The sequence below is a fragment of the Malus domestica genome, chromosome 01, assembly GCF_042453785.1.
Source record: "Malus domestica chromosome 01, GDT2T_hap1".
Lineage (NCBI taxonomy): Eukaryota > Viridiplantae > Streptophyta > Magnoliopsida > Rosales > Rosaceae > Malus > Malus domestica.
In genome coordinates, this window is record NC_091661.1 from 27,745,131 (window position 1) to 27,756,860 (window position 11,730).

The 11,730-nt window shown below is 41.5% G+C and overlaps 1 protein-coding gene across 3 annotated transcripts in view; it reads right to left on the reverse strand.

Annotated features, from left to right (window-relative positions):
- Nucleotides 1-11,173, reverse strand: part of LOC103435554 (uncharacterized) — a 41,708-nt gene extending 30,535 nt beyond the window's left edge. Inside the window, exons 1-5 of one of the 3 annotated variants that reach the window (XM_029103072.2) lie at nt 10,788-11,173; nt 10,171-10,312; nt 9,633-9,859; nt 8,902-9,159; nt 7,415-8,769 (exon numbers count right to left, since the gene is read on the reverse strand). In XM_029103072.2, coding sequence (XP_028958905.1) covers nt 8,464-8,769; nt 8,902-9,159; nt 9,633-9,859; nt 10,171-10,312; nt 10,788-11,057 — 1,203 coding nt within the window. In that variant the 5' untranslated portion in view covers nt 11,058-11,173 and the 3' untranslated portion in view covers nt 7,415-8,463. Of the gene's footprint in view, nt 1-7,414; nt 8,770-8,901; nt 9,160-9,632; nt 9,860-10,170; nt 10,313-10,787 lie in introns of those variants that run through there. The other 2 variants (XR_011583371.1, XM_029103073.2) reach the window with 2 other exon arrangements.
- Between the last annotated feature and the right edge of the window lie 557 nt (nt 11,174-11,730).

Consider the following 11,730-nt stretch of genomic DNA (forward strand, 5'->3'; position numbering starts at 1 on the left):
CTTGGATCTTTCTCAAAAAACTAAAACAACGCTTCTCTCGAGTTCGAATCCCAAAACCAAAATTCAACCAGTATATATGTCCCAAGACGCAAAAGGACCAATTGGCAATTAAATAAAATGCTTTCGAATAAGATGACAGAATAAATGAACGAATTTTCAGTGTGATCGTCACACAAAGTGCTACACCACGTGTCGCTATATAAATGGTGTGATATGTGTGTTAAAAAATTAATAACTTAAAAAATAAAATTTTCCTCTACTTACATAAAAACATGTGATGTACCGTATTGCCCCTCAAAATTAAAAATTTCTCCATGAACTCAACCACCTACACAACCCCGGCCACTCCACCAATGACTCTAATTTACTCAGTTTTAATTTGCTAAAGACTTAATTTATTTATTTATTAACGGGTAATTAAAGAAAATCTAGTTGTGAAGTGCTAGTAGTTTGTATTGACCAGTATCGACGGATAAGAAGGGTAGTATGGTCAAAAAGGTGGTGCTGAAGTAAGGCAGTTAGTATATTTGGAAGTTAGTTAGAATTGGCGGTAAAATTAGTTAGAGCTGTTAGTACTACTAGCTTAAGAGATGGGGCAGTTAGTATTCATTCGAAAAAAAATATACAGAAACTCATAACCTCTGCTCTCTCTGCAATTCTCTTTCTTTCTCTCTAAGTTTTCTGCTTTTCTTCAATTCTCTGTGCACTGTTATCATGGTATCAGAGCCGGCCGATCCTTGGTTTCAATTCCGCTGTGCAAGTCTTCTTGATTGATTGAAGCTCGATGGTAGCTACAAGGTCTCAGGGTTTCTGCTCAAAGATTCAAGATTTTCATTCGTATCAGGTTCTTTGTTTGTGATTTCACAGTGCACACCATCTGTTTGCGTTATGTTCTAGTTGGAGAGTGTTGTTATTTTTCTGAAAGATTGAAGGCCCATAACCATTGTTAGAAAATTGAAAGGCCGATAGCCATTGTTTGAGAGCATAAGAGGCCGATAGCCATTGTTTGATCAAGATTTTTTGGTATTCATTCAGTTGTTTCATTGAAAAAGGCCGATAGCCAGTAGGGAAGAATCTGTGATAGTGTATTTGGGGTTCAAGAACAAGTCTTGTTTGTCTGCAATATAAATTTCTGGATTAATATTCTCTGTAACCTTGTTCAAATGGCGGAATCTATTGTTAAAATTGAAGGGTTACTTGGTATGCTTACAGTGAAACTTCAAGATGATAATTTTCATTAATTGGTTTAATTTTTGTTCATTTTAAATTACGCATAGTAGTGTTGGATTCACAAACTCTTTAATTCTCCACTTTCAATCGAATAAACGAGTGTGGTATGTATTTCAAACAAACAAGATTGAACATCTAATTATTTCAGATAAAATGCACCAAACACTCATCTTCTTCTGGCAAGCAAGAAAAACTAGTTTTGCCATGCGGCATGTTTGAATTGCGCGACATAAACCAAATTTCCAATCACAAATTTGGTGATAAATATAATAATTTCAATAAGTGAAAAACTCAAATAGGTTACATAATTTGATTTTTTTTTTAAGGGGTTCAACAAAAGAAAATTCAAAGAACTTAGCGAAGAAGGCTTTGGTGATTTAACACAATACGTTGAAATGAAGGAAAGCTTATTTATTGATATCCCCGATAAATTACAAGTATGTACATATACTTGAGTCAAAATAAACAAACAAGAGGGAGCCTTCACAAAGGTTGCTTAGGAGAAGTCTCGGCAGTCGGTAGAGCCCCAGAAAGAGAAGGCACCGGAGGGGGATCATTCGGAGCCTCAGTATTGGACAGAACCCTAGAAGGAGGAGGCATCAGAGGTTGATCATTTGGAGCTTCATTACGCGGTACAGCCCCAGAAGACGAAGGCAATAAATGCCTTTGGAACAAACCCACAAATCTCTGATGATCAAGTAAAACCTGACCATCAGATTCCTTCATCTGGTCAAGCTTCATTTTCATGTTTGTAGCATAGTCATGTGCGAGCCGGTGCAACTGTTTATTCTCATGCTTGAGCCCTCTAATCTCCTGTTTGAGACTCATCACTTCAGCCGCCAATGATTCAACTTGGCGGGTTCGAGCAAATAGGCGTTGGGCCATATTAGACACAGAACCTGCACACTGAACACTAAGAGCCAGAGAATCCTTAACAGCCAACTCATCAGACCGTTTGGAAAGTAGTCTGTTATCTTTGGGAGTGAGAAGGTTCCTGGCCACTACCGCAGCGGCCATATCATTCTTCATCACGGAATCCCCAACGGTAAGAGGACCAGTAGGGGAGACGAAGGATGGGCGCCATATGTTGTCTGGAGAAGGCGGGGCTGCCTCTTCAACAAGGTTCAAGTCAAAACGACGGTCGGAGGGGCCAGACATTTTCAAAGGTGTAGAAGAGAGAAGAGGTCGGACAAATCAAGATCTTAGAAGTGCAAGAATGGAGCTTCTACTGGTGGATATTCAAGTGTGCTTTGGAACTTAATGTCAGCCTCTATAAAAATCTGCACTCGACGAAGCTTCAGAAATCGAAGAGGCGTTTGCTTTCTCAAAAGCTGGGCTGCTCAGAGACCACGAGGGTCGATCTCAGAAATCGAAGAGGCGTTTGCTTTCTCAAAAGCTGGGCTGCTCAAAGACCACGAAGGCCGATCTCAGAAATCGAAGAGGTTTGCTTTCTCAAAAGCTGGGCTGCTCAGAGACCACGAGGGCCGATCTCAGAAATCGAAGAGGTTTGCTTTCTCAAAAGCTGGGCTGCTCAGAGAGGGCCGATCTCAGAAATCGAAGAGGCACCTACTTTTCCAGCCTTGTCAGCACCTGTCACACGCACACTCAGCTTTGCGGAAATTATGGGCATTCTGTCGAGATTTCTGGCGAAGTAGAAAGCACATGAATCGTACTGTTCAATCACCCACTTCCCACACGCAACAGTAGCTCATGGGTACCACATATAACTTTGCCAAAGTTCTCTGACAAAGTCGAGACACGTGAAGCTTGCAACTCTCACTACAACGCTCTGACCAAGAAGGGTAAAAGAATAGCAAAGAAACAACACTAACAAAGTTTAGACACATAAATTTTGAAGGCCTAGCTACCATATTATTACCCACAAGGGTAAAGGAACAGTACCACTGCTGGATAATTGGAAAGTCCCGGTGTGTCAACCTCTGTGCTTCATGGCAAGGTAGACTAGCAAACATGCCCAACCTTTACTCACATTCGAGAAAACACTCCCAACAAGATTGCTTGCCCCAAAATCGAAGAGGCATCGCCCTCCGAATCTCGAGAGCCAGACTCCCAACATGATTACTTTCTCAAAAATCGAAGAGAGGGTAAAGGAACAGTACCACTGCTGGATAATTTGAAAGTCCCTGTGTGTCAACCTCTGTGCTTCGTGGCAAGGTAGACTAGCAAACATGCCCAACCTTTACTCACATTCGAGAAAACTCCCCAAACAAGATTGCTTGCTCCAAAATCGAAGAGGCACCGCCCTCCGAATCTCGAGAGCCAGACTTCTAACATGATTACTTTCTTAAAAATCGAAGAGAGGGTAAAGGAACAGTACCACTGCTGGATAATTGGAAAGTCCCTGTGTGTCAACCTCTGTGCTTCGTGGCAAGGTAGACTAGCAAACATGCCCAACCTTTACTCATATTCGAGAAAACACTCCCAACAAGATTGCTTGCTCCAAAATCGAAGAGGCACCGCCCTCCGAATCTCGAGAGCCAGACTCCCAACATGATTACTTTCTCAAAAATCGAAGACACCGTTCTCCGAATTTCGAGAGCCAGACCCCCAGCATGATTGCTTTCTCAAAAATCGAAGAGGCATCGTTCTCCGAATCTCGAGAGCCAGATCCCCGACAGGATTGCTTGTTCGATTACCGAAGAGGCACCACTTTCCCAACTTCAAGAGCCGGATCTCCTTGGATAAAGCTTGTCTGTAATCTTCACACGCAACATCAGCTTTCCAGATACCACAGACCACTTTTTCAAAGTGCTCTGACAGAGTTAAAACTTGTGAAGCTGGCAGCTCCCACTACCGTGCTATGACCAAGCAGGGTAAAGGAATAGCATTATTACTTGATGTTAGGGAGACTCCTATATATGTCGACCTCCATCCCCAACGGACAGGCAGACCTGCAAAAATGCTCAACCCTTCCTCTTATCTAAGAGGGCACTCCCAACGAAGCCTTTCGAAATATTCAGCTTTCTTTCCCCCCGATAATACCTCTGTAAACAAGCTATACTAGAGCAAGAATATCTCATATCATCAGGGTTAAAAGCAAGAGTATCCCATATCATGCTTTTTCCCTGTCTTTTCCTTTGGCCTTGTTCTTACCTGCAAGACAAGGAGAAAGAGAGCAATCAGTCAGCACTTGGAATCAAGCTTCCAGCCAGGAACTGACTGCCTGGAACCCCTTACCCTGGCATTGCTCTCGAGTACTCATCTTCAACATCTTATGCTTCCAGGGAAGATACCGCATCTGCCTGAGGAACAGATAGGGCAACTGAGAAGGATACAAGGAAGCATGTGGAGACAAGCGTAACAGCACACGTGCCGATACATCCACTACTCTGTCAAAAGCAAAAGTATCCCATATCAGCAGGGTCGAACGTACTCTAGATTTGATGGACTTGTTTTGACCCTCAAATTCTTCAGTCGGCCTTATACTTTGGAGGAAACCAGAAAACCCTCCAGCCCAGTTCAAGAATAAGCCTGTGGAAAGTTACTTCTTCAAAAGCAAAAGTATCCCATATCATCTCTTCTCATTTTTCTTCTCTTTATCCTTCATGCTGCCTGCAAGATAGGGAGAATGTGAACAATCAGCCGGAGCTCTGATTGCTTACCTTGTCTGTTACCTCTTTCAGCAGATCCCCTAGCTCGGCGACTTGGGGGACTCCTACTACATGGTTTGTATCGCGCTTGACCAAGCCTGAAACTACAAGTAAGCTTCAAGTGACATTGATACATTACCTTGTGCATCTCCACCAGTTACAGATACCACCCCTGGATGGAGGAAGAGTACTTCCAGAGAAGATTCCACATCTACCTATGAGACAGATAAGGAAAGTCAAGACGATACCACACTCCGGTACTTAGAAGTTTCGTGGTTACGAGATCATTCTCCCACAATATTTCCTAATGTCATTTGTACTAAATCATTCACTTGTACTCCCTAAAGGAGAGCTTGAACCTATGTACTTGTGTAAACCCTTCACAATTAATGAGAACTCCTTTATTCCGTGGACGTAGCCAATCTGGGTGAACCACGTACATCTTGTGTTTGCTTTCCTATCTCTATCCATTTATATACTTATCCACACTAATGACCGGAGCAATCTAGCGAAGATCACAAAAAGTGACCGTTTTCGCTACCTAGGATCTATCTTGCAAGAGAACGGAGAATTAGATGGAGATCTCAACCATAGAATACAAGCTGGATGGATGAAGTGTAAGAGTGTATCCGGCGTGTTGTGTGATCGTCGTAGGCCACTGAAGCTCAAGGGAAAATTTTATAGGACGGCAATAAGGCCAACGATGTTGTATGGCACAGAATGTTGGGCGGTGAAGCATCAACACGTACACAAAATGGGTGTAGCGGAGATGAGGATGCTTCGTGGGATGTATGGGCACACGAGAAAGGATAAGATTGGGAATGAGGATATCCAAGGTAAAGTAGGAGTAGCCAAAATTGAAGGAAATATAAGAGAAAATCGGTTCCGGTGGTTTGGACATGTGCAAAGAAGGCCTACTGACGCTCTGGTTCGAAAATGTGATTACGGGACAGAAGTTAAGGGCCGAAGGGGTAGAGGAAGACCTAGGAAAACTTTGGAAGAGACCCTAAGAAAATACTTGATTACTTGGATCTAACGGAGGACATGACACAAAACCGAGCGCAATGGCGTTCTAGGATTCATATAGCCGACCCCACTTAGTGGGAAAAGGCTTTGTTGTTGTTGTTGTTGTAGTTTGTGGGAAAGCTACGGTAGTCCATCTCTTTGGAGGTCGGGAAGACTTACAGAGGCATTTCAGCTATCCTCTTACTATCATCATGTGATTCACTATCGTTAAAAATCGAACCTATGACAATGTGTGGAATGGGAATCTAAAATTGATGAAGCATTTGTAATTTCAAAATTTCCCCCTCCATACATATTTCTTTTATCAAGCCCTCCTTACATATAACAATTGGAAAAATTAACTTAATTAGTATGGGGTAAAATAGTAAATTAATACATGCGAATTAAAACCACTCCACGTTGGGGTAGTTACAAACTTTTTTTAAGTACGCTTGTGACAAGAGATTTGTGTCTACATTGATTTTGGTCGCAATTAATTTGAAAAGTGAGATGGAGATCTTGGTGATGTTGATTTAAAGGAGGCCTCCTCATCGGACGGTGTTGGTGAATAGCACCATGCAGCAGTCAATGGGTGTTGTGTGCAAACTCTGGTCATCTGGTACTTCTCTTTATTGAAAAAAAAAAATTAAACGAAAAAAAAATGCAAGATAACTATTTTGAAGTGCCAGTAGCAATTCTTCGAGAATGAAATTAAAAAATGTGGTCAAGTTCTTCAAATCTAGTTGAATCTGCTAAACCATCACCTGTTAAAAGAGAAGTTATAAACATTACCAAAATTGTATCAATCTTAACGAAGACATCAAAAAACAAAAATTGGAAAAGAAAATGAAAATTGTTTGAAATCAAAATCTCTAATTGGGTGGCATGAAAGGGAAAAGGGAGAGACTCTCAGGAACAATAAAAATGAGTGGCATGGGAGAGAACTCATGTTATGTCATTTTCTTAATTTTATGAAGAAGAGAAGATGGACATAGATTGTGAGATCGCCCTCCCTACCACTCATCTTCACTGGCTTTTGAGAGATTATCTCCCATTTCACCTCAGCCAATTCTAAGAATGTATGTTGTGGTTACATGACTATGATGCCTTAATTTATAGAAACTCGAGGGCACACAGATTCAGAAAACCAACCTTAGAGCCCATGGTTAGTAACGCTAGCAATCTCGAGAAAAGCATGTGTGCGTTCACGTGATAAGAGAGATGAAACGCCTAAATTTGACTTGACAATAAGGGAAAATAATCTAAGAGTCATAAGGGTTGTGAGTATGTTGTCAGTTTCCTTTTCCTTATGAGACCCATCACGGTTGGTGAATAGAGGCCTGGTTTGGTATTCTTGGATCTGATATCTCGTCATTGCATTCACCTTGCACATTTTCCAACCCAAAAAACTTTCAACTAATGTCCGACCTTATCATAAGCATATTTAAAAACATGTGGTCCAATATTTTATTGGATATCGTGCTGGATATCTAACCATGAGTCGTCGATTCGATGTACTATATGCAATACAGGGAAAAAATATTGTTCTCAATTTGTAAAATTCTAAGTTTTGTTCATACAAATCACCCCTTTTTATGTTGATGGAAATTAATCGAGATTCACTACATCGCAAGTCTCTTTTTTGGTCAAATGTTTACTTTATTTATAACACAACAGATTACAAAATAGAAGGCCCAAATACAATAAACACACAAACAAAAAGACAGACCTCCATAGTAACCTAACAGCCCAAAACATAGTTTTGAACCCTAAACAGGAAAAACACCAAAGCAAACCCTAGTAGCTTTCTACTTCCGTCGTCAACCCGCTTGCCGAACGAACAATCCTTGCACCCATCAAGAAATCAAAATAACTAAAGCGCCAAAGCTGGATGAAAACAGAGCTACAACAGGACCCCAAAACAGAGCCCCAAACTCCTCCACAGCACACCACAGCAGTAGCCGCCACAAATCGAAGGAAGCTAGCGGGAAAAAACCCACTAGCAACAGTGCCAACAAAGGCAAACCAAAGGAAGGAGGTGGTGTGAACACCGAGCCTAAGCTCTACTCCCCTTCCGGCAGAAGTGCGATAAATAGCGTTGAAAAAAAGTGGGAGCCAAGCAGGACTGAGAGATCGAAGAAGGATGAAGCCGATCCGGATTGGGGAACGTGGGGGGAAAGAGAGGGAAATGGTGGAAAGAAGGAGAAAAGGTGAAAAAGGTGGAAGGAAGACGAAAGGAAACAAAGGGGAAAAGTGGAAGAAAGGAAGAAATGGGAGAAGTTGGAAAAGGGACTGAGGTCAAAGAAAACAGATGCACAGGGGGTTGAGTGGCAAACAGGCCACTGGGCGGGGGTACATGGAAGATGAAGGAGAAGGAGAAGGAAAGAAAAGGATAAAGGAGAAAGGAGAAGGGAGAAGAGAAGGACTGCCACCGACCCTGGCCATAACTAGGGTTGGTGGCTGCGGGAAGTAACGAAGTGGAGGACACACACACACAACAGGTATAACAAGTTTCGGAACCGGAAGGCGACGTTCCGTTCCTTATTCGTAATTTTTTTCACACATACCGCAAAGCTTTTGAAATGAACAAACCAACTCGTATATGTTCACTTCAGACCTAGGGGATAAGAACGATAGATCCAGATGTTTTCCTGTTCTCAAGGTCTGTGTGTGCCTGTGCTGCTTCAGATAATGAGTAGGAGTGATTCACTCGAACCCGCAATATACCCGATGCAACATTAGCAAATACCTCTCCTGCGGCCTCTAACAATTCCTCTCGAGTTGCAGCGTAATGAAAGAGGCTAGGCCGAGTCAAGAAGAGTGATTTCGCTGCAATAGCTGATAATGGAACCGGATCAGGCGCACCTGATGACTGCCCAAAATTCACCATATATCCCCGAAGTTTTAAGACTTCCAGTGATCCCTGAAAACAATAACTCACGATAAGAATTCATAGTCGAAAACATTACTTATCTATTAGATGATGTCAATGTTGGAGTTGAGTAGTTTGGATAAATCATGACACGCTTATGAATAGAAGACAAGTATAACTTACCTCAAACGTATCCTTCCCTACAGAATCGTAGACAACTTCAACCCCATTGTTGGATGTTATTTCTTTCACACGAGCGACAAAGTCCTCGTCCTTATATATTATGACGTGGTGGCATCCATCCTCCTTGGCCTGAACTGCCTTTTCTTTAGTTGATACAGTCCCAATGACAGTCGCACCAAGGGCATTAGCCCACTGGCATAAAAGGGATCCAACTCCACCAGCTGCTGCATGAACAAGGACTGTGTGTCCAGGTTCGACCTGTATAACAATGGTCGAGTCAGATCTTTTCACACTTAGCTGTGATGCTTTTCTTATTTCCGCAGACTGTCCATCATAACGGAAACAAGAAGCGTACCACAAATGAAAAAGTGAAAGAGAAAAGGAATGGCAGTTTTCCCATGTATCAGATAGTTAAAGGAACAGATTAATAGAGAGAGAAAGCTTCTCAACTTCTATGAGTGCTCATGATTCGCACATGAAAGGGTTACACACAACTCAGCTTACGTCGCCGAAACAGGGACAATAGCTAAAATTGGTTCAGCGGTACACTGAATTTCATTTACTGATTTACATTTGCTGGCAGTGACCAGTATTATTAGTAACAAATATTCACCTTGACAGGAACAGTATGCGTATGAAACAAAGAGCTCTATAAAAACATTCTGCAATTCCACATTTATTTTCAAGAGAGATTAAAAAAAGCAGATGCGGGTACATATGTGTAAAACTACCTTGAAACAGCGGCGTAGTAGAAACTGAGCTGTCGTACCCTTAAGCATGAGGGAGGCTGCAACTTTAGGATCAATGGAAGGAGGAACAGGCACAGCTCTGTTTGCAGGAAGGATCTGCTCTTGCGCATATGAGCCCATTTGCTGACCAGCATAGGCTACAAGATCTCCAACTTGCCTGCCCGTTAGACCTGGTCCCACAGCTGTCACGACTCCACAAGCCTCGACACCTGGAATCAGTTTTGGTTTATACATAAATAGGGTAACTAGTAACTACATCAGTGATGTCCCATAAAGTTTTAGATGTATATATACACAATAAAACTATTGGTGGGAACTGTTATCTGATTTCATGCTCTGCACTCTTGTTTTAAGTTCATCCAAATCATTCCTCGAAATTTATACTCATGGGAGAGGTTGACAGTTTACACAAAAACTGTCAAGAAACCCAAAAATTTTAATAGAACGTTGAAATGTATCTCCATAATCTCAAAAAATGAATTTTTATTCTATCAGTGAACTTGTTGAAATGAAGCAAAACCTGGGGTGTAGGGAAGCGTAGCAGCCTTATAAAGGCCCTTGCGGTAGTACACATCAATGAAATTAATCCCGATGGCCTCATTCTTGACGCGAATCTCGCCCTCCTTTGGCTCCCCTACTTCCACATCTTCCCATTTCAACACCTAACATGATCAGATGGCAAATGTAAGAAAAACGATTAGGAATTATTGGCATAAACTAATAACCAAAGCAAAACTTTAACGAAATGGATATCGAATAATCAGTATCAAAGTGAGTATAAATCGTTTTCGGGTCCAATTGCCGGCTTATGTGAACGATTATAAAAGAAAAGCACTTGATATGGCACTATAAACTCTCTACCAGACAGTATAAATTGAAGCTTATCATCCATCAACAAGCATGCTCACTTCCAAATAAATTATCATAGCACGGATCAGAAGCAATTCTCAAATTCAATGAGTCAAAATTACAAACAATAAAAACAACTCAGATGCTTCTTAATTAAATTGGGCTGATTCTGTTTTCTCATACAAATCAAAGCACAACCCAGAATTCCAATTCATAAACAATATATGTAGAGAGAGAGAGAGAGAGAGAGAGAGAGAGAGAGAGAGAGAGAGAGAGAGAGAGAGAGACCTCAGGGCCACCATGTTCATGGATTCGGATGGCTTTGACCATCTTTGCTGCTGGTGGTGATGCTGCTGCTTCAGTGGCAACTGATCTAACTGCTACTGATGATCTCTGGGTCCTGGAAGGTAAACAATTGATGAAATTGTTGCCGGAAATCTGTGAAAAATGTGTGAATTTTGGAGCCGACAGCAACTGGAAATAGGGCGGTGGACTTGTGATTAAGAAAGGGGTTAAACTTAAACCGCGGTTCTGGATGCTAATTGGAAGTAAACCCATTTCGGTTTTGACGTTGCTGATTTGATTTGTCCTACGTCGGAATTGTATCCGCTCTGAGATAGCGGCCGGATGAAGAAAGGCCACCTGCAGGGTTTTGTTTCAGCCCAAAAGAATGGCAGGCCCAATCATTTTGGAGGGAATGTGCTTTTGTGGATGGACACGTGGGTGGCAATGATTTTGACACGTGGTTAGTTGAGGGGTGACTGATCAAATCTCATGTGTACTGTGTGGAATGTGGATCACTCTCAACTATATTTCAAGAACAAGGAAAATAAATTGTACTTGTTACTTTCACATATGATCAATGGTATGTTTTACAATACATGTATCACATGTTCAATGACGGAACTAACATTTTATATTGTTAGGGGCTTCTTATAGAAAACGTATTTCAAAAGAGAAGTTTGTTAACCCGATTGATATTTGAGAGTAGAAAGAAACTATAGTGTTAAGGACATTTTCTCTCAGTGGTTAGTATTCATGTTCTAATTGCTCTATCCTTGTATGTGTTCCTGCTCTAATAAAGCGGTACTATTAGATGTAACAATTGTGTCATTTTTGCCACTTTTTTTTTTTTTTTGGGTTATTGGCTTGGATGTCCATTAATTTAAAGATGCAAACTTTCAATGTGTGACAACTACGAGCTGGTGGTCCAGTGGATTACAAGACTTCC